At 38.0% G+C, this 24,539-nt stretch overlaps 1 protein-coding gene across 1 annotated transcript in view; it reads right to left on the bottom strand.

Annotated features, from left to right (window-relative positions):
* Positions 1-24,539, bottom strand: part of SYNPR (synaptoporin) — a 337,496-nt gene that overhangs the window by 38,132 nt on the left and 274,825 nt on the right. Inside the window, exon 4 of the mRNA XM_033210320.1 lies at positions 11,678-11,876. Within this exon, the coding sequence (XP_033066211.1) occupies positions 11,678-11,876 (199 nt within the window). The remainder of the gene's footprint in view (positions 1-11,677; positions 11,877-24,539) is intronic.

The raw sequence follows: 24,539 nt of genomic DNA, 5'->3' as shown, positions 1-24,539 counted from the left end.
AAGGAACTTGTGTATTTCTTGCTACTGTGTCTCCCACCTGTCTTGTGCACAGCAGATGCTCAATAAGCTGATAGATATTTTTGGTTTTTTTCTCCACTTCCAGGTAAAAAATGAGGTGGCAATACAGCACTGTGGTGAAGAGCATGTCTCTGTATCACACTCAATGTACAGCACTATTTAAGTTACTTAACCTCTGTAAATTGGATTCAACATCTGTAAAATGGGAATAATAGTAACTGCCTTAATGGTATTGCAGAATTAACCAATATAACTTCTATTTTATTTAATTCTTGGCCTGTGGAAAGTGCTCAGGAGTAAGTGGCAGCTCAATGGCATTTAACCTCACTTTTCCCAAGCCTCAACTGCATTTTTTTCTAAGTTCTTTTTTCCACAGTAATAATTTCACTTTTTTCAGTCTTGCAATTTCTAGATTGTCAATAGTCTGCATTATTTTCTGCCCATAGTGGTGACTAGCCAATTGGCTAGTGAGCCAATAGGCCACAAATAAGTAACTCTTTGCAATTCAAGCTTAGCTGTCTATTTCTTGAGACAGCATATAAATTGATTAGATGTTTCTTAGATATTTGAGAACAACGTGGAAGAGCATTCTAAGTTGCAGATCTCAGATAGCTGGTGGAACAAAGGTGAGATCACTCCTTGGCCAATCACTCAAGTATTTTCAATAACCTTGTCCCTCATAAGGGATTCAGATCAGTTTTACCTGCAGTCTCTTCCTACCTGTTCCCAGGGCAAATTCTGAAGCATTTCTTTGCATGGATCTGTAACTTTTATTAGTGCCCTGCTAATCAGCAATGGAAATGAAGATGTCCAGCTGGGGAAAGGGCTAACTTTGTGCCAACTGTTTGAGAGTCTAATGAACTGTGAGTATTAGAGCAAGACATTCTTAAGCTGCTGAGACCCCCAGTGAAGCTAAAGCTGTGTGTGTGAGTTTGTGCTTGTTCTGGATTCAAGGAAATAAATTTAGCAACTAGTAAGGATGTTTGCCATCTTGGGGGATGGGGAGGGGAAGATCTCACAACTTTCAAAAAATGATAGGAGAGTGAAAGTCTGAGACTAGTTTCTCAGCTGGATGCCCCAACCAAATTTCCAAGTTTCATCCTGTTACATTATTGTATTCTTTACACTCTTCCACTATTTTCAGAATTGCCAGCTGGTAAGGGATTCAAGCTCCTGTTCTCTGGAGCCTGGTTGGCTGATTTAATGGAGCAGTGCTCTCTCCCCTCTTTCCCTAAAGCATGAGATCTGAGTGTCAGAGTGGCAGTGAGATAGCTGAAGAGAGGGGAACAGAGTGATGGGGAAAAGAGTGAAGCTACACATTAGGGCTGATTGCATTTGTCTATAATGACAGCAGCTTATGCTGCGTTTAGAGGCTCAGAGAAGAAAAAATAATAAAAAAGAACATTTGATGTAAACAGGGCAATAAGAAGCCTTCCAAGCATTTCTCAAGATGAGAAAGTCAATAGAATGTGTACCCATCCGCTTGTGTTTCAGCTGATCAGTCCAATGAGATTTAATAAACACCAGTTACAGAGAAAGCACAGTATGGACATGATGGTAGATAATCATAAAGCTGATGAAAATAATTACTTGCATTAATAAGCACCTGCTGAGTGCCTGGTGTTGTTCTAGTGGCTTTATGGGTAATAGCTCACTTACTCTGACCAACAACTTTATAAATTAGGAACCATTAGTCTCTTCATTTCATAGATGAAGACTCAGAAGTATAGAGCGGTTCTATAACCATCAGTCCAAAGTCATACAGATGGTAGATGGTGGTACTGAGATTTGGGCCCAGGCTGCCTGATTCCAGAGCCCAAATTCATAATCCCTCCCCACTAATGTCTGCCCATCACAGATTTCGCCCTCAAGGGTAATAGGAATAAAGCAGATAGTTTGAGGCTAGGACCTAGGTTTTATTTGACTTCATGTCCCTAGCGCCTACAACAGGGTCTGGGATCCAGTGAGGCCTACACAGCCATAATCATTATTCTTGAATCTGAAAAAGAGCTTTATCTTACTATCAAAAAGGAAACACCACATGAACTTTTGTTTCATTGAAAAACGAAAAGTAAAACCCAGCAGTATCTGAGGGCACACAAGGAAAAATCAATACAAGATGAATTAGCAAAAATAAATTATGGATAGCTATTCATTAAATAGGAAAATATTTTTGCTCCCCTTTTTCCCTGATCTATACCACTTTGGGAGTCTACCACAATTACTTGTGGTGGCTGTAAAAGTTAAACTAGTGCCCAAGTTGCTAAGAAATATTTAATTGGCTCAAATTCCATAATTAGATATGGAGTCAGGAGCAATATAATGCTCCTGAAGTATTCTAGAAAAACGCAAGAGTTCTTTGATGAGTAATATCTAAAACTGGACAGGGAAATGAGGTTGACAGCATTTTTCCCTCTAGGATGTCAGCTAGATAAGAAGGCAGAGCTTAGGGGAAACAGACTATGAAGCTGAAATGTTTAGATTGGGCTGAAGAGTGTGTTTGTGTGTGTGTTGGAGGTAGCTAAGAGAGGGGACACAAGAGGACAGAGGACAATATGACAGCCAAAAGCTAGCAGTGAGGTTCCTGGACCCAGAGGAATGAACATGGTGAGAGGTACAGAGTTCCCCACAAGTAGAATTATTCAGAGACAAATGAAGCAACGTCTAAGCTAAAGTCAAGTAGACCTGATTAGCCTCTAGGACAGGTAACCTCCCAGATGGTGCCTCATTGCAGCATCCTCTGAAAGGGAGGAATGCTGTGTCCTCACATGGCAACACATGGATTTTGGGGGTCAGGGGCAGAATGCTATGATTTGAATTTGTCCTCTCCAAAATCCGTGTGTTGTCAGTGTGATAATGTTAAGAAGTAGGGCACTTAAGGGGTCATTAGACCATGAGGGCCCCTCCCTCATGAATGGGATTAAGGCCTTTTTAAAAGAGGCTTCCCACATGTTCTGCTCCATTTCTCTTCTGCCTTCCATCATGTGAGGACACAGTATTCCTTCCTTCCAGATGATGCTGCAACAAGCCACCATCTTGGAGGCAGAGGGCAACCCTCACCAAGCAATAGAACCTGCTGGAGCCTTGATCTTGGACTTTCCAGCTTCCACAACTGTGAGAAGATTAATTTCTGTTCTTTATAAATTACCCAGTCTCAGGTATTTTATTGTAGCAGGACAAACTTAAGACAGCGGCAGAGGGTTGAGTCAGGGGCAAAATTGTCACCCCCCTCCTCCATCTCCATAGGACAGTAGTTGAAAACCTCTGGTCTGTCTGAGAAAGGAAGCCAAGTTTTCTCTTGGTATGCCAGGCTGTGGAGTATACACATTTCACATTTCAGTTTGTTTTAAATGAAAGATAAAACACATAGGAAAGACACACTGGGGCTTTGCTAAGTTTCTGCAAGATTTTGATTTTCTAACTGAATGAGGAGTTCCCTGGAATGTAAGGAAATGTGACAAACGTGGATGGAGTTGGGACAGACATTTTCCACCAGCCCCCCAAAGGCACAGACTCTAGCAAAGGATGAGAAGAGTTGTGGGCTCTGGAAGAACCATGAGTTCTTTAAGCAGCTCACTGCCTTTATTGAGGCTACAGAACTGCAGCTCATCTTTTCATTAAAGTAGCTAATTAGAGAAATGTGGTACCAAATACAGTGGGAATGAACCTTCATTTAAATTGTAATTAAGAATTCACTAATCGTCAGAAAGCTGAAAAAGAGCTGAGGATGTGAGATTCAATAAAACATCTAGAGAGTACACCGGGAAAATTTTGAATGGATTAATGTATTTGCCTTCATCTGTGCTGTCAATGCTGAGAGAAATGTACTTGATACAAAATTTAGAGTGGTTTAGATTGAGTTCATTTAAGGTGAAGTCCATATGTTTTCACACGATCAACATTTCTGATTTCAGAGAGTGAGGAGGTGAGACACACACACACACTGGACGGGCGCGGTGGCTCACACCTGCAATCCCAGCACTTCGGGAGGCCGAGGCAGGCGGATCACAAGGTCAGGAGTTCGAGACCAGCCTGGCCAACAAGGTGAAACCCCTGTCTCTACTAAAAATACAAAAATTAGCTGGGCATGGTGGTGTGTGCCTGTAATCCCAGCTACTGGGGAGACTGAGGCAGGAGAATGGCTTTAATCCAGGAGGCGGAGGTTGCAGTGAGCTGAGATCGTGCCACTGCACTCCAGACTGGGTGACAGAGCAAGACTCCGTCTCAAAAAAAAAAAAAAAAAAAAGACACATCCCCACCCCCATCCACCACAAATCAGTGTCGGATTCTGATAGGTGTGTCTATGACTAACAACATACACATACACTTTTGGGGCTTCAAATGATATTATTTTTTATCATCAAATACACTGTTCCTGGGGCAGAACTTCAAGAACAAGGCCCGTCATTTACCTTGCTCACCAACCTCACGATGCTCTCGAGTTGTCTTTACGACAAGTCCACAGCCACAGGGACCTGGAGAGGGCGTGCCCTCACTTCTAGGCAAGATTATATACCTCCTCCTCTAGGTTACCAAAGCCCGTCTACATATCCCTAGCAAGCCATTTGTAGGAGAGTTATAATGATTTAATGATTCAATAATGTTCCTCAGCAGACTAAATGCTTTTAATTCTCCCATAAATACACGTTGCTTGGCCTGTTGAAGATACTTATTACCTATTAAAATAAAATAGACATGAAACGGAACTGACATAAAGAGGAGAGAGGAGAATGGGGAGAGAAATGTGGAGAGAAGAGGAAAGGAGAAGACAGAGGGGAATTGGGGAGAGGGAGAGAGCGAAGGGGAGAAGAGAGAGTGCTTTCTCAGCATTTTCTGTATAGCTCAGAGACTGCAAAATCTGATTTCTGTATCTAATTATACCCAAACAAAGGTGTAGCTGATAGGAAAGAGCATTTGATTATTTGAGCATCCAGCTCTGTATCTGTCTCTCTTGTTTTCTTCCCTTAGTGATGGCTCCAGCCTATAGTTCAAAATGAGAAACCTTATTTTGTTTGGGGAAATTAGAAGTCTACCTCCCAGTCATCTAATGGAGTGAGATTCAAGAAACACAAAGGTTAATTGGATGGTTCAACCTAGCAATTGTGATCTTAGAAGTAGTCCTGAGTTAAGCTCTATCCTTGGGGATTTGGGGATAAGAAGGTGCTTGGGATAGAAGGACTGGAGGAAGATAGAACTGTGAGAGCAGCAGTCAATCAAAGGAAGGCGCCTGCAATTTTCCTTTGTGGGACTAAGGGACTACCCAGTAATGGACAGGAGAATAATTGAAATTAATGATAATAACAGTGTTGCAATCAGATACCATTAATTTATCACTTACTGTGTGCATTTCCCTGTGTAAAGTGCTTTTCAGGCATTAACTCTCCCTTTCCCTACTGCACTCATGTGATGTGTGCATTATTATTGACACCATTCTATATGTGAAGTAACAGTTTCTACCTGTTAAATAATATTTCACACAAGATTGCAATTCAGCACCCCATAAATTAGCCACTACCCTGAAGATTACTGGACTAATAGTTCGTGCCCTTGCTCTGCTATTAACTTCTTTCCTGACAACAGCAAGGTTTCTAATGTCCCAGGGACTTATTTTCCAATGTCTAGTGCTCACTAAAGAGGAATTAAATGGAATCTGCAGAATAGGGCTAATTCTCATTGCACTACTTCTCTCCCAGGATTGTTTTGAGGCTAGATGGGGAAATATGAAAATATGTGGAAGGCGTTGGGCATGAAACAAAGGTGAGCCATGATACCACTGTGTGCCTGCCATTGGTAAACACTCCTGGTCCCATAAACTGCCTTGGGTCAACCTGGTCTCCTTTATGGGAGGACAGTTTGAATAACATAGCCTCTTTCTTTTACACAAAATCTTAAGGTGGGTATCAAGATTCTTCCTAATTCCCAGAGAAGTTACTTTAAGCCAAAACCCTTGCAATACATATCCACTGAAACACGAGATGGTATTTATTAATATGCTCATTCTTAGAGCATTCAAGCATTCTGTCAGCCTTGTAAGATAAGTTGCTTTTAAAAATCTACTTTACATTAATATGGAAGGAAACTAAATCCTCATTATTAGACTTGCGATCTGAAAATGGCTCAGAACATCCTATCACAGTAACCTAGGCAGGAGATTGGCTTTAAAACTAGACTTTAAGGAACGTGAAAAAATGATATAACCTGATATGACATTTCAATTTCACAATCATGCGCCATTCGCATGGCCATTTCTGCTTTCTGAGAACTGATATTTATTTATCTGTACAAGAAGACATTTACTGTAGTGACATACAGTAGCTGGCTGATTTCTTTGGCCCAATTTCCTCACTATTATATCATTCAGCATCATTAACACTTGTGTTACTTCTAAAGGCATTCAGATCCTCATTTTTACTTAAAGGTGGGCAATCTTGTCGTACATATTCAGTAGAAAAAATATTTTTCAGTAGCCATTGATAAGCTTGGCTCCAGTCTGCCTGAAACTGCTCACAACTGCTTGGAAATGCATAGGAACAAATCCTGGTAATCTGTGATTCACAAGACACATTTATCCTGGCCATTTTAAAGTTTGTTTTCCGTCCTTGGTATCTTCTATTTGCAAGTCAGATAAACGGCACTCATAAGCAGAACCCTCTAGTAGTTCTAGTAAGACAGATGCATGACTGTCATTCCATAACTCCAGATGGATTTTGGAGGCAAATAAAATAAAATCCTCCATGACAGTCAAATGAGCAAAAGAGCCTAGGGATTATGAGATTGACTTATTTGCTTCTAGAGTAAAACAATACCAATTTGTCTTACCTATCTCCACCCCTCTAACTTCTATAGCACATTGGCTATCAGGATCTTGGGCCTCTTGCATGGTGGTTATGAATTGTGCTCTGGATTTGGGCCCACACTCTGAATCTTCTGCCTATAAGTGATGCAACCAGGGAGAGTTGGTAACTGTTCTAAGCTTCCCTTCTCTCATCTATAAATATGAATAATAATATAAACCAGGGTTGTCTTGAGTATTAGCTCAACACAACACACAGTAGAAACCCAATCAATAACGGTTGATGTTATAGTTATTATCGTCCTTGTCACTTCCCTACAACATTAATTTTATTTGTACAGGATGTATAATGTCATGTCCCAGAGGACTATAAATTGAGATGAAAATTTGTTAATTTTTTGGATGTGAAATACCTTGGAAGGGTATCTGATTTCTTAAACTGCTTGAATTAGTTTATGTTCACCTATTACAGCAATTTTGTAGTTTCGTGTTCAAAGTTTGACTTGAAGAATCACAAATTACATAATTTTTTTTTTTAAGTGTGTGTTTGGTTAGAAACAAAACAACAACAAAAAATAGATGGTAATCAAAATAAAGTTGCCCAAATAATGATCAGTAGTTGATATGGTTAGGCTTTGTATCCCCACCCAAATCTCATCTTGAATTGTAATCCCCAGGTGTTGAGGGAGAGACCTGGTGGGAGGTGATTGGATCATAGAGGTGGTTCCCCCCATGCTGTTCTCATGATAGTGAGTGAGTTCTCATGAGATCTGATAGTTTTATAAGTGTTTGGTAGTTCTTCTCTTACTCACTTCTTCTCTCTGCGGCCACCCTATGAAGAGGTGCCTTCCACCACGATTGTAAATTTCCCGAGGCCTCCCTAGCCATACAGAACTGTGAGTTAATTAAACCTCTTTTCTTTAGAAATTACCTAGTGTCAGGCCGTTCTTTATAGCAGTGTGAGAATGGACTAATACAGTAGCCATCTTTGTGAATAAAGAGGATAGGTTTTAAACAAGCAAAACTATTGTGAACATCTGAACAAATGCTTTTCTAGTATTTGAAAGTTTTCTTAAGTATGCACCACCCTCTTGAGACCTTGCTCACACTGTGAATTTGCTTAAACCTGCTCTTCACAAATGGTGTCATCGCACCTCTTACTTCCCCAATCACAGCTTCATCATGGTGGGATTTGAATCGATGTGGTTTGCTCTTTGCAGCTACAATGGCATCCTGCTGATCTACATGCAATCTGCCTCTGTGACTCCTATGATTCAGGCTCATTTTTAAATTAACTTTTATCTGCTAAGTAACGAGCACTTCAGTTTTTTAATATCATAGAAGTTTCATCTAGGAGACTTTTCTTTTTTGATTATTAGAATTATCTCTCTCTGTTCCTTCCTCCCACGACATAATGAAACAAAACCTACCATTGTATTACACAATTCAGGATTTCATCATATCTCGCTTAATGGGAAAGACTGTTTACACAGAGATAAAGCAGCACACCTTTACAAGATGATTCTATATGAGTAGAATGTGGTTTTCTATAACAAAATAGTTTTTTTCCCCCCACTTTATGTGTGGATTAGCTGTATCAACTTCTCTGTTTAGAAGTCAGGATATTTCCTCAGACTTAAAAATTCTGTAAGTGTGCTTATATGGGATCCAGAAATAAACATGGATGTTGGATTTATGGTATATGCATGACAATCTCTTAGGTATGTCCATCTGTACATCATGGTGTGGATAAGCCCAAGTTTGGTGACTCTGTTAAAGACATTTTGAAATCATTAAGACTATTAACTCAAATTTGAGATAGAAAAAAATAAAATAAAAAAACACTTGCCCAAAGTTTCAAATTCTGTTTCGTTACTCTTTTTTTAAGTTAACATATTAAAGTGTTGCACATCTGAATATTTTCTAGTCCCTTCAAACTTAACAAATTTCTAAAAACAGAGAATTCTCCCAGTTACCCTTCAAAATTTATTATTTTAAGGTTCAGATCTCTATAATAGAGATTTGCGAAATTTATTTTACTCACATACTCTCTAAAATAATGTAAAAAACTATGTATCTAGTTGTATAAAGTTGGCATCTAATTTTGTTTTTATTGAAAGTTCAAATAGCTGCAAAGAATGTAATTTCTGGCATATTGAATGTATTAGGCTGGGAGTGGTGGCTCACGCCTAATCCCAACATTTTGGGAGGCCAAGGCTGGTAGAATGCTTGAATCCAGGGGTTTGAGACCAGCCTGGGCAACATGGCAAAATCCCATCAGTACCAAAAAATACAAAAAATTAGCTGAGTGTGGGGGTGTGTGCCTATAGTCCCTGCTACTTGGGAGCTTGGGAGGCTGAGGTGGGAGGATTAATTGAGCCTAGGAGGTGAAGGCTGAAGTGAGCCGAGATTGTTCCACTACACACCAGCCTGGGTGACAGTAAGATCCTGTCTCAAAAAAAAAAAAAAAAAATTGATATTTAAAATAAAATTATTGCATCAATTTTTAAATGTATCCAATGGAACAGTTACTTGATATTCTGTTATAATTAACAGATACTCTCTTATAATTAACAAGTTATTTAACAGGTAGAAATTTTATATCTTCCTTTTATTCTCTTTGAATTTGTATTTTTATTATACTTCCCTCACAGAATTATAGCATGATATAATTTTTTTTCTGGAAAGCATATTATTAATTACTCTATTTTTTTTTTTGGCCACAAAAATACATATACACATTTAAATTAACTGTTTAATTACTTGTGATCCTAAGACTTTAAGTATTAAATTTCTTTTAGGTTGAGTGATCACTACAAGTATTATTAATGCATAATTTTCCAAAACAACAAAAATATATTATAAATTTAATATGTAATTATTAAATTTAAAAAGTAGCCAGATACAGTGGCTTATGCCTGTAATCTCAGCACTTTGGGAGGCCAAGGTGGGAGGATAACTTGAGTCCAGGAATTTGAGACCCTGTCTCTGCAAAAAATGTGATGCAACCTTGTCTCTGCAAAAAATACAAAAATTAGCTGGGTGTGGTGGCATGCACCTGTTGTCCCAGCTACTTGGGAGGCTGAGGTGGGAGGATCATCTGAGCCTGGGAGGTGGAGTGAGCTGTGATTATACCACTGCACGCCAGCCTGGGTGGTGGCATGAGACTGTGCCTCAATAAAATAAGATAAAAAGTAAAAATTTTATTGAAAATTTACAATTCTTAGATGAATAGGCTGTTTTAGTACATTTTGTATGGCTATAACACAGTACCTGAGACTGAGTAATTTATAAAGAAAAGAGGTTTATTTAGCACATAGTCTACAGGCTGGGAAGTTCAAGATTGGACAGCCACGTCTGGTGGCTTGTGGTGAGGGGCCTTATGCTGTGTCAAAACATGGCAGATAAATGAAAGGGGAACTGGGTATGTGGGAAAAGGGATAGAAGACAAAAGAGGCTGACTCAATTCATAACAACCCGCTCTCACAAGAACTAATACAGTCTTATGAGAACTAATGCAGTCTCTCAAGAAAGACGTTAACTCATCCTAGTTATCTAACCGGCTTTAGAAAGCACTGCCTCCTAACACTGCCACATTGAAGATCAAGCTTCAGCATGAGTTTTGGTGGGGGATAAACCATATTCAAGCCATAGCAGTTAATAAGTAATTTTTTTGACAAATATTATTTATTTACAGAATAGTACATGATTCAGCATAAATTTCATTTCCATTTTTCCTTTTTTAGATGTAAATGCTGAGAAAGCTTGCTTGCATAAATGAGAACAAATGGAGTTTTGTTACAGCAATACCATTTATTACTTTTCTTTTTGAGTTATATGTCCCATATCACACAGTAACCTGTCATCAAAAATTATTTTTTAATGATCAATCAACTGATCAGCATACTAGAATTTTTAATTTTATTGAAAGCCCCAAAATAGTAAACCTCCTTATATCCAAAAAAGTATATTAGGCATCAGAATCACTCACTTTTGTCAACGCCAACACCAATATTTCAATGGTCCCCTTTTCAGTGTCCCAAATGTTTTATATTCTGTAAATGTACTGTGTAGTAAGACTTGAGTTGGTAAATAAGGATAATTTTCTTTTGTAAAATGGGAGTAGTTGATTAAGAAAGACAACAGCAAAATCTTTTCAGATACAGGACATTCTCAGGAAGATAGGGTTTGGGCAAATGCACACGTAAAGGGTGAAATTTAAAATTTATTGCCTTAAAATTATCCAGCCTAGGTACCCTCTTAAAGGTTTTGTGTCCCCTAGGTGTATGTGTGTTTATGTTTAGAAATGCTGGGCTATATTGATTTCACTCATATGAGTCCTTGGACCATTGTATAAGTCAAGAGAAAGTGAGGCTTAGGGTAAGGAATTGGTAGGAAAAAGACATAGATAGATAGATATACAGAGATGAAGAACTCCATTTTCAAACTAAACAGTTATTAATATATGCACATTCTATATTCTAAGGGAATAACATATTTCAAATAAGCACAGGTCACACTGTCTAAATAATCAGAAAAATAGTTGACTAACTATTTCCATAACGCTGGAATTATAATTAAATCTACAGCAAGCTTCACTGCTCTTTCCTTGATCTCATGAGATTTCTAAACATTTATTTCAGAGGGGTTTCTAGCAAGTCAGGAGATATTTTCCCAGCACAGGAGCACAAGAGATTGACAGACATCATGTTTTTGTTGTGGCTTCAAGAGATTTGGATAAAAAAGAATGTGATTTCCTTTCAAACACCTACCCCAAGGGCTCAGGTAACTCCAAAGTCCTTCAAGCATTAGTAAAAAAAAATTAGAAGGAACAGAAAAAGTTATTTGAAAAAGAAAACCACTTACAATGAGTGGGCCCCGGTTGTTTTCCCGGTATTTGTTCTGGAAGAAAATGTAAACGACAGTGGCGGCCAAAGAGTAGAGGAAGGCGAAGACAGCGACAGTGACGAAGAACTCTGCTGAAGACGAGGAGTCACCAATCAATGCCAGCTTCTGCCGTTCCTTTCCCTCGCAGGTGGGCACCTCAAACGTCACCTGGTGCAACCTAAATTGCCAGATTTAAGGAGACATTCTTTAAATGCAATGGAGACAAAAATAGATGACTTGTGTCTACATCTTCTAAAGCAAAATGGGATGTGATCTGGGAGTTATAGTGCGTGCCTATGTAACATATTCATTAAGAAATTTACAGACATTATAGTTAGAAATGTGGAAATCAATATTACAGCTAATCATCATTTAACCGATTATCATAACAGCTAGTCACCCTTAGGTAGAGGGGAGGAGGGAATAGGAAAGGGAAACTGAAATCGTGATAAATTAGACTATAGCATCCCCCTGCTGAAATTCTTCAGTGCTTCCTCTCTTTAACAGGGCTCTCACCAGGCCTTACCTTGGTGCCCCTAACTGTATCTCCAGCCTCCACCCCTGCTGCTCTGTCCTCCATCACCCTGTTTCAACTACATTGGCCTGCTTTCTGTTTCTCAGTTTTGACAAACATGGTCCTGTCTCCAGGTCTTGTTGTTGACTGTTCTCTTTTCTTAAATCACTCTGCCCCCTGACATTTCCCATGGCTGCCTCCTTGGCATTCAGGCATCAGCTCAACATCTCCTGAGAGATGAGAGCCTTTTCCTGCCTTAATCAAAAGGAGCTCCTTTCCTTTAGGCATTTTCTATTACATCATTCTATTTAATGTCATTCATAGCACTCACTGCCAGATAAAGCTGTCTTGGTAATTCTTAGTAATGAATTTGATTACTTTTTTTTTTTTTTTTTTGTTTCAGTTTCCACTGCCCACGCAACTGTGAATATCATTTCTCCATGATAGTGGGAATCTTGGTTTTCTTTTTTCTGTGATCCCAAACACCCGACATTTTTTAGGCACTGAGTAAATAGTACTTGGATAAATGATTGCACATTCTTGGTTCTGTAAGATGGCTGATAGATCGTAATTTGATTGAACTTTTATAACTTCTATTTTATTGAGTAAACTCTATCAGGATAGCATGCAGGCTCAATAAATTCCTGGATACAGACAAAATAAGATGCTTTGGGCAATAGTTTCAGGTCAGTAAATAACACCTAAGGAAGATGTGTTATATCCAATATAATAGCTCAAGGTGTGAACTGGAACTAAGTTGCGAACTGTAATTTAACATAGAGGCCAAAATTTTTATTCAGAAATGATTATTAGGGAGGCACTTGCAAAAAGATATGACTGAGGCTTATTTATAACAATAAAGTGCCACTTGGAAAATTAACTATAAAAGTAACAGTGATGATAAAGCCAATCACGACCTCGTAATTCCAACTTATGCTTAGGAAGTATTTTTCTTACTAAACAAAAGTCAGTCCCTTTAAAATGGATTTGTTAGAAGTCCTAGCCAGAGCACTCAGGCAAGTGAAAAAAATAAAAGGCATCCAAATAGGAAAAGAAGTCAAACTGTCTTTCTTCACTGATGATATAATTTGCTGTCTAGAAAATTTTAAATAATCTGCCAAAAGCCTACTAAAACTGATAAATGATTTTAGTAGGTTTTTGATATAAAATCAGTATACAAAAATCAGTAGCATTTCTATACACCAATAATGTCCAGACTGAGAGTCAAATCAAGAGCACAATCTCATTTACAATAGTCACAAAGAAAATAAAATACCTAGGAATATAGCTAAATAAGGAGGTGAAAGATCCCTACAAGAAGAAGTATAAAACTCTGCTGAAAGAAATCAGAGATGACACAAATAAATGGAAATACTTTCCATGTTCATGGATTGGAAGAATCAGTATCACCAAAATAGCCCTATTGCCCAGAGCAACTTACAGATTAAATTCTATTCCTACCAAACTATCAATGTCATTCTTCACAGAATTAAAAACAAAAAACAAACAAAAAACAAAAACAAAAACAAAAAAACCCCACTATTCTAAAATTCACATGGAACCCAAAAAAAGAGCCTGAATAGCCAAAACAGTCTTAAGCAAAAGAAACAAAGCTGGAGACATCACAATACCCAACTTCAAACTATACCACAAGGCTAGAGCAACCAAAACAGCATGGTACTAGTACAAAACAGACACATAGACCAACAGAATAGAATAAAAAACTCAGAAATAAAACCACACATTTATAACTATCTGATCTTTGAGAAGGCTCACAAAAACAAGCAATGGAAAAAGAACTCCCTACTCAGTACATGGTGCTGGGATAAATGGCTAGCTATATGAAGAAGAATGAATGAAACTGGACTCTTACCTTTCACCATATAAAAAAATTAACTCAAGATGGATTACAGATTTAAATGTAAGACCTCAAACTATAAAAATCCTGGAAGAAAACCCAGGAAATACCCTTCTCAACATTGGTCTTGGCAAATAATTTTCGGCTAAGTCCCCAAAAGCAAATACTATAAAAACAAAAATTGGTAAGTGGGACCTAATTAAACTGAATAGTTTCTGCACAGGAAAAGAAACCATGAAAAGACCTACAGGACAGGAGAAAATATTCACAAATTATGCATCTGACAAAGGTCCACTATCCATAACCTATAAAGAACTTAAACAAATCAACAAGCAAGAAATGAACAGCCCCCATTAAAAATGAGCAAAAGACATAGACACTTCTCAAAAAAAGACACGACTGGGCATGGTGGCTCATGCCTGTAATCCAAACACTTTGGGAGGCGGAGGTGGGGCGGATCACCTGAGGTTGGGAGATCGAGACCAGCCTGACCAACATGGAGAAACCCCATCTTTACTAAAAATATAAAATTAGATGGGCGTGGTGGCACATGCCTGTAATCCCAGCTACTCGGGAGGCTGAGGCAGGAGAATCGGTTGAACCCAGGAGGCAGAGGTTGCCGTGAGCCGAGATCGCGCCATCGCACTCCAGCCTGGGCAACAAGAGTGAAACTCCGTCTCAAAAAAAACAAAACAAGCAAACAAACAAAAAAGACATAGAAGTGGCCAAAAAAACATTAAAAAATACTCATCTTCACTAATCATCAGAGACAGGCAAATCATACCCATGAAGAGATAACATCTCACACCAGTCAGGATGACTATTCCTAAAAAGTCAAAACCAACAGATGCTGACAAGACTGCAGAGAAAAGGGAATACTTACGCACTTAGCCACCATGGAGAGCACTTTGGAGATTTCTCAAAGAACTTAAAACAGAGCTACTATTTGACCCAGCAATCCCATTACTGGGTATATACCCAAAGGAAAATAGATCATTATACCAAAAAGACCCATGCACTTGCATGTTCATGGCCATGCTACTTACAATAGCACAGACATAGAATCAACTTAGGTGCCCATCAATGGTTGATTACATAAAGAAAATGTGGTATATATATGCCACGGAATACTATGTAGCTATAAAAAAAGAATGAAATTATGTCATTTACAGTATCATGAATGGAGTTGGAGGCCATAATCCTAAGCAAACTAAGGCAGGGACAGAAAACCAAATATGCATGTTCTTGCTTATCAGTAGGAGCTAAACATGAAGCACGCACAGACATAAAGATGGGAACAATAGACACTGCAGAGCACTAGAGTGGGGAGGGAAGAGGACATGGATTGAAAAGCTACCTACTGGGTACTATGCTCACTGCCTGGGTGCAATATTCCCAAGTAACACACCTGCACATGTACCCCCATATCTAAAATAAAAGTTGACATAGAAAAGAAAAAAAAATAGATTCGTTAAAAAAGAATCTTCCAATTAAGATAATAATAATAACATAATAATAGCAATTAACATATTGGGGCATTTCTTATGGGCCAGAAACTAAGGCTTAGAAAGATTAAGTAATTCGTTCTAAGCCACATAGTTAGTAAATGTCAGTCCAGGGGTTTAAATCTGCATCAAACTCCGGAGCCTGATTTTTAAACTTCTACATTGACTTGTTTATGTTAAATAATGAAGACATTAACTAGGATATATTTATTTTTAAAGTGAAGCTCATGGACCTCTGGCATTAGAATTACTAGGGACTGTGTTAAAAATGTATATTCCTGGGCCCCATCTCAGATCTACTGAATTAAAAGCTCTAGGGGTATGCCTAGCTCACAGCTAAAGCAGGAAAATCCAGTCCCCTTCAGTTCCTTATTTCTCAAGTCCATTTGTTTTTGCTTGTGTGTATTGCACTTTCCCACAAAAATCCTTTTTCTTTTTCTTTTCTTTTTTTTTCTTTCTTTCTTTCTTTTTTTTTTTTGAGACAGAGTCTCGCTCTGTCGTCCAGGCTGGAGTGCAGTGGACGGATCTCAGCTCACTGCAAGCTCCGTCTCCCAGGTTCATGCCATTCTCCTGCCTCAGCCTCCGAGTAGCTGGGACTACAGGCGCCCGCCACCTCGCCCGGCTAATTTTTTGTATTTTTAGTAGAGACAGGGTTTCACCGTGTTAGCCAGGATGGTCTCGATCTCCTGACCTCGTGATCCGCCCGCCTCGGCTCCCCAAAGTGCTGGGATTACAGACGTGAGCCACCGCGCCCGGCTTTCTTAACAAACATAAATGTGTACAGCTCCAACAAAATTCAGGACAACAGAAGCATTCATTATGGTTATATTGTAGAGCCCCTTTCCTACCCTTGCCAGTGATACTAGAATATTCCTCAATAGTTTTGCCTGTAGAAATACTGAAAAATGAAATGGGTTTAAAAGGTAATCATGTCAATTATTCTGATGCAGGTGATTTTCAGATAATATACACTTTTTCTCATTATTTAAAAAAATGTGGCATTGACTTAATACACTTTCAACAACTTTATAGTTCACATAATAACTAGATGCGGCCAGGTGCGGTGGCTCACGCCTGTAATCACAGCACTTTGGGAGGCCGAGGCAGACTGCTTGAGGTCAGGAGTTTAAGACCAGCCTGACCGACATGGTGAAACCCCGTCTCTACTAAAAATACAAAAATTAGCCAGACGTGGTGGCAGGCACCTGTAATCCCTGCTACTTGGGAGACTGAGGCAGGAGAATCACTTGAACCCGGGAGGCAGAGGTTTCAGTGAGCCAAGACCGGGCCATTGCACTCTAGTCTGGTCAACAAGAGCCAAACTCCGTCTCTAAATAAATAAATAAATAAGTAGATGCTAGGGCTAGAGCAGGGAATAAAGAAGAGCTGGAATGGTGCCTGTCCATGTTGAACTTAAAGTTTAGAGAGAAAAGATGGGTTTTCTGAGAGGAACCTGAGGCTAGTCTGGGGGTGGGTTAGCCAAGGTAAGATTCCCTATGCAAGTGACTTTTATGTTGGAGCTTTAAAGATAATAGGAATTACCCAGATCAAAAGTTAAGAAAGAAAGCACAATGAGATACTACTTCACATCCACTAGGGTGACTAAAAAGAAAGATTATAAGATTGGAATTAAAAGTGTCGGTAAGGATGTAGAGAAATGGGAACTTTCGTATGTTGCTGGGGAGAAGGTAAAATGATGCAGTCACTTTGGAAAACAGTCTGGCAGTTCTTCAGGTAGTTAAATATAGAGTTATAATATGACCCCACTCCAGCAATTCCACTCCTAGATACATACCCAAGAGAAATGATAACATTTGTCAATATAAAATCTTGTACAAGAGTGTTCATAACAGCATTATTCATAATAGCCAAACAGGAGAAACAACTGAAATGTCTATTAACTGATGAATGAATAAATAAGATATAGTTTATTCATACAACAGAATATTATTTGTTAATAAAAATAAAGTACTGATACATGCTACGACATGGATAAGTCTTGAAAACATTATGCTCAGTGAAAGAAGCTAGTCACAAAAGACCACATATTCTATGATTCCATTTCTATAAAGTGTTTAGAATAGGTAAATCTCTGGAGACAAAAAGCAGGTTAGTGTTTGCTTAGGACTGGGTGGAGGATGGGAGAATGGTACAGCTTAAATGGGCAAATTGTATAGTATGTGAATGATGTCCCAATAAAGCTTAGAAAACAGGAAAGAACATGTACCAAGCTCCTGCATAGGCAAAGGGTGTAACACATGGGGGAACGCAATGTGGCTTGGGAAACTGGAAGAGGGTGGGAAAGGGAATGGTGGTGCAGGATGGGGTGGAAAAGTAGCTGGGGGTCCCCATTGTGGAGCCTTGTTGGCCAGGTGGCCAAATTATAGATTTTGGCCTTAATCTTCAGACAAAGATTAGAGAGATCTTCTTAGAATAAACAGTATGTAAAACAAAAAAAAGTCACCTGTTGCAATTATCTGCACCTGATGCTTTCCAGGTGCCAGGATCAGCATGTCTCCAATGCACCTGTTCCTTCAGCTGACATGCACAAACTAGGTCTGCAATCTTTGTGTGTGGTGGGGACAGTGGGGAGGGAGAGAATAAAATATTTTTAAAAATATGCAGTCAGCCGAATAGCAATATTTTGCCTATTGCTGACTTATCATGTTGACTTAAAGAAATTGTTAATTGTGCTTATCTGTATAAGGCAAAAAAAATTACTGAAAGATCTTATTAATACTGATGATGTATAGCTGGATATTTAGCCTACCAGCAATACTGGGATAAAAAATATATATATGTGTGTATGTATCTATACATAGATACACACACACACTTAAGTGTATATATATACACACACGTATGTATATGTATGTGTGTATCTATATATAGATATATACACATATGTATACACACACATATATAACTGTTGCTTAAAAGAGCTTATATATAAGAACTTTATAAGTTCTTATAAGCAAAAGGCATATATATGTATAAATACATATATATTTATTTATATATTATATATAAGTTCTTTTAAGCAACAATTACATATATGTATAAATACATATATTTTGTATTTTGGGGAAAGTGTATAGTCAGCATGTGTTTTGTAGCTGTAATAACTTTGGAAGCAAATATTCATTCAGAATTTAAACAAGGAAAAAACTTTCTAAACAGAGCATGTCATTCAACAAAATATGGATGCTGACGGGGCCACCTCTGATCTTGTGAGGAACTAGTCAGGGAGCAATTGCTGAAGCTGCAAAAGGTACCAGATTCAATTTGTTAATTTCAAATGTAAAATTCTCTTCTTGGCTTGCCCGACCCAATCAAGAGGTAATTGAATTTCACTGGGTTTTGCTGCATTGTGTCTATCAATGAAAGGCCTCCATTTTAAAGTGGTTTCTTAAAGAAAAAATTGTACCAATGTTTAAATGGAGTCATTTAAAACATTTCACTGATTTTTCAATTAAGTTAAACAAACTACTGAGTCGCCATAGTTTTTAGTTATGCTTGTAGGGCCTGGAGTAATATTAAATGCAACTATCCGGGGACTGATGGAAGACAAGTGGCATTGCTTTATTGCTAGAAATATTTGTAATAACAACCACCAACATTTTTCAACCTAGGCATTGTGCTAGGTTCTTTACCTACTTGTATCTAATTTAATTCTCGTAACAACTCTCTTCAGTGGGTACGATTGCTATTACCGTTTCACAGAAGAGGAAACTGAGGCTTAGAAAGGATAATGACCTTGCCTGAGGTCATGTGGCTAGAAGACAGCAGAGATGAATCAGGAATGTAAGCAGTGTAGAAGGAGCCTACACTGGCAAGTACTGCACATGTCTGCCTCTCTGCTTTAAAAATTACAGCATTCTTAGATTTCCAGCTGAATATTTGTAAGCAAATGACCCAAGCCAGCTTTCCCGTGCCATCTCATCTAATGGTAGACGGATAGTCTATATACTGAATAAGATTCTAAACCAATGGTCATTCTGCTACCACCTTGAAGGATGAGAATTTGGCATTGTACAAGGTACCCAGCAGTGATAGAGTTGAATCCCTGTGAAATGACCAATAGAAAGCCATTAAAAACTTGCTAATTTCCAAATCTTGTCCTGGGTTATTCTAACATTTGCCTCAGAAACAAGTAAAGGGTAAATGAACCTGACTATATCATGTTGTGAAATTGTGATAACTGTGGTCTGATTTTTTAATAGAAAGTGAGACATTAGGTAAAACAAAGCACAGATTTATCTTTAGGGAGCACCACACTATTATGGTCATCTCATAATAAGACCTTTGAAATTATTGACAAAGCCGTTCACCAGGTGTGGAAGAAAACAAGACTAATGCTCCCACCAATACATTTGGCGGTGATTCAGTGCAAGACAGAAATGACATGTCCCAAGGGCAGTGATCCAGCCCAGGAGCAAAATGTGGGAAGGATTAAGGTGTTGGGGAGCAGGCTGCAGTCATTGAATTTCTGATAGCTGGAATTCAAGATCAGAGGGCAATTGGCAAATTGTAGTGCTGAGTATGTTTTCTCTTTACCTGATTATTTTTCATAGGCCCTGTTTCAATTTTGTTTACCAGTCGACAGGAACTTTAATCCTTTTGCTCCATTTTTATCCATCTCTCCCCAATATGAAATATTGGCACTTATCTGCTTTTAGATTGCCTTGTCTTTAGCCAGCTATATGTGTGTGTATATGTGTAATAAGTGTGTTTGTGTGTGCATTTACAGATACACACATACACTCTTACTCAGCGTACATGATTCACAACATAAATCACTACAAAATCCTGAGAATTTACATAGCACTGTCACACACTGCATCTCATTTTTCTCCCAGGTAACCCCCCCGACACATTATGCAGATAGGGAAGCTGGAGCTCAGCTATCTCAAAAGAATCACTAAAGATCACCTGTTGGCACAGAGTAGAGGAAAACTTAGCACTCAGGCTTTCTGATACCAGATCTTCGTTGTTTTAGTTATGACCCAAATTTCATTTCCACGATTTCCAAGCCACTGACTTCTCCATTATGCTCAAGTTTTTCATTAATTCAGTAGAGATTTATTGAACTTCATGTGCTAGCCATTAGAAACGGATGGGGAGAAAATGAACTATGGGGAATGAGTGTGCAGATTATCTGGAAGGTTGAAAAAGACAAATCCTTCTCCGTTACTTCCACCGGTTTTCTTACTGTACCCGAAGCATGGTATTTGGTGTTGCTATTTAGAATGATGATGGTGATTTCACTTCTACTCCTGGATGCCAATCAATGATTGACATTTATTGAGCATATACTAGACCAGGCACCATGCCAAATGTTTTCATATATTATCTCACTGAAACTTTCAAATTTGATCAAGTGGTTACTATTAAGTTATTGCATGTTAATTGTAGGAGCAAGGAGAGTTTTTGAAGCAGGGCCTTGAAATGGAGTCTGTATGACCCCAAAGCTCTTGCTTTTAATCTCCCATACAAAAAAAAAAAAAAAAAATCAATGCTATCAATTGTTTGTATCAATCACATATTTGCTGACTTCTTGCACCATTGAGAGCTTTTCTAATGGCCTTCTAGCAACTGACTCTCACTAGCTAGCAACTGACTCTCACTTGTTACTTTCAGTCCTTTCTCCATAGGACAGTTGTCATAGGATGAATGTATGGGAACTGTGGCCATTGTTCCATTGCTCCACTGTCTTATGGATGATTCGAAATTGGGCCTAAAAACTCACGTTGATTGGAATAAGATTCTCCTTTATGCTACCAGCACCTCACAAGGCACATTATGCTGTCATCAAAATCTGGGGAGAGAATCTGCCTTCCCAGAGTCTCAGGTTTAGGATCTATTTGGGGTAGAAAAGGCAGACAAATTCTAAGTGGGGATTGAGAACAGGCCTGGGAAATATGCACATCGTGGTGAGAACTGAGAGAAGGTTCCAGCAATTGGACTCAGGTTGCTTAAGTCAAGAAAAAGTTTGATGTCTTCAGTTTGCAAAGGGGGAATAGAGAGAGTGGATCTGAAATGTAAGACTCAATTGTAGAAGGTGACAAGGATCCATGTATCTAGGATACCCTTATTGAGGAAAAAGATAATTACTAGAATTTATCCAACATCAAAGCAAACAGAAACATAAAACAATTTAGTACACACATATTTTTCCAGGAGAGCCTCAGGGATTCAAATGATGCTATTTGTTTCCAGGAAGGTTAGTGGACATTGAGATGACTGTACCTACATTCCCATATGCCAGACTCAAGAGATGAACTCCATATCTTCAGTTAAATGGCATTTTCCAGGCAGCCAGAATCATTTTCCCAGACATTTTTTTCTTAACCTTGGTTGAATCAGAAACAGTTTCATCTCCAAGGCTTGCAACAACAGCATGCATGTGCTAAAAATGTTTTCTTTAAAAAGAAAAAATATAAGTGAAACACAAAGTGCTATACTTCTGCTTTTCAACATAACAGAGGCATTGCTCCTTGATTTGCTTATGCATTAAGTGTCTTAAAGTTTATTGTCTCCATAGGAAGAACTTTTTTTTTCGTAAGAGGAAATTTTCATTACTTTTTGTCCTCTCCACTTTACCATTAGAGACAATGATTTTTTTTTTTTATTTTGAAGAGAGTAGTAATAAATATCGAGCACAGGGAGTGAGCTAGACACTGGAAAATGCAATCAGATTACTGCGAACAATACTCTTTTCTACAGTATTAATTGCACTCAGACATGTGAAGATAAGGCTGGAAAATTACTGTTCTCCCCTCACCCCCAACATGTAGCTCCCATTTCCATGTGCCAGAAAGATATTTATCCAATTTATTGAAAGTGTATTGCGCTTTTAAGAAGGATCTTTTCAAATTTCACTCCTCCCTACAGTTTGGATTTACACAGATAGACATTTCAACATGAAACTGTGGACTCTAAGGTGATTAAAAAGGAATAGTTTGCAAAGGCCAAGGTATGATCTGGAGTAAAAGGGAAGTAAAACTCTATGAAACCCTTACAATGACTTGCAAAGAGGCACTGCTGTGCTCACTAAGCTATGATTTATTAATTTTGGCCTCTTCAAATAGAATTTGAGTAATGGAGAACTCAGACTCCCTCTACGTTGTCAAATTAAAATAGATAATGAGGTCGTTATCTGTATATTTCAGGGAAAATCCTTTCTTCTCTGGTTTGCTTTCCCTGAGCTGTGGTACTCTACCCAAGTGAATTATGAAACAAAAACAGTCCTCCAGTTGATTTTTAAAGAAGTTTGAATGTCCAGTTGACAACTGCTTATTCATCTATTTTATTCAGTTAGTATAGAAATGTATCAGGAATAAGCAATTTAAAGTCTTTGATTAAAAGATATTTACAACAGGTAGAAACATACAGGTAACATAGAGGAAGGTGGCAGAAATCTGACCTTTTGTTTAGAATTTAGGTCAAATTGATTGTAATCATTAATTCAGTCAAAACGTGCTATTTATAAAAATTCAACCAATACAACAATGTTTACAGGAGGAAAAGGTAAAGTTCTTCATAATTTAATCTCCAATATTAACAACTTAAAACACTGAAATTAAACACAGTCTTTAATATACTATTTACTACCTAATAATATGACCTGTACATACTTTATTTCTTCAAGAAGGATCTGCCTTATTCTTTTTAACAGTCATATAATATATGTATAGGACTATGAATTATCATATTGTACTGTTCTGTATGTTACGTAGTAAAGGTTCTATAATAATTTTCTCCCATCCAAGTACTAACCAGGCCCGACCCTGTTTAGCTTCCAAGACCAGATGAGATTGGGCGTGTTCAGGGTGGTATGGCTGTAGATTACATTAATTTTCTAGATAGCCTCACATTAGTGGACATTTTGAATTTATATATGCTGGGTCATGTTACATAACTTTTGTTAGGTTCTTATTAGATTTCTTCACTCCCAAAATGTTAAGATTTACTAAACCTCATCACTTTGGTGACCTAGTGCTAAAATGGAAATAAGAGCTGGGTTCTAAAGGTTTCATTCAGACCATTTTACATTTTGTCCAACATGATAAAACCAGTTGACAATTCCTCCCCCTGCCCATTACATACCTCATCTAGTCTCACACCCAGGGGCAACATAGGAAAGAATATTCAAGTATTAGTACCAGCAATGGAAAGTTATTTCCAGTACCCTTCACTTCTATTTGTCTCCATTTTGTGTTCAATGGACAACTACCCTTTTACATGTTTTTTTTTATTATTCATAAATCAAAGGCAATATAAAGCATCTCTGTCAATATTCAGCTATGTGACCTTGGAGCGTTTCTGAGCTTCGGATTTCTCATCTGCAAAATGAAAGAAATAAAAGCACCATATTCACAGGATTTTCTGTGTGTGTGTGTGTGTGTGTGTGTGAGGTTTGAATGAGATAATGGAGTATATTGTACTTGTCATGGTGCTTGAATGTAATTGACAATTACAGGTGCTATAAATATGTGAACTGCAAGGCGTTTCAACAGTTCACAATTAAAGATGTAAGTCTGATTACTAAAGTTGATTTAAAAAATCTAAACTCTTTTAGAAAGTAGATTTTAAAGAACTGGAAACAGGTATATTCTATTACTATACAGTTCTGTCAAAAAGTCCCCCGATAAAGCAGTTATTTGGTTATTTTCTGTTATTGCTTACTGTCATTTCATTCTTCATATAATAACTGGTCTCACTAAATGCTCAGGGTAGGCAACTTCACAGAACTCTTGCTGGGTAGGAAATTCAATATATATGCCAGATTATAATGAAATAAATAGTAATCACTTATGCATGTAGAACAAAATACAATCTCCTTTAAACCACTGAAAAGCTATTATCCTGTCAAGAGGCTTTGGAATTGTAAATTTTCAATTCTTTAGTTATTATTATCACCATAAAGAAACAAATCCTTTTTGAAAAAATGTCCTAGATACA

Source organism: Trachypithecus francoisi, unplaced genomic scaffold (genome assembly GCF_009764315.1).
Source record: "Trachypithecus francoisi isolate TF-2019V2 unplaced genomic scaffold, Tfra_2.0 Lachesis_group0, whole genome shotgun sequence".
In the NCBI taxonomy this organism is placed as follows: Eukaryota; Metazoa; Chordata; class Mammalia; order Primates; family Cercopithecidae; genus Trachypithecus; species Trachypithecus francoisi.
Note: the sequence above shows the minus strand (reverse complement) of the source record. Positions and strands in the feature narration are given on the sequence as shown.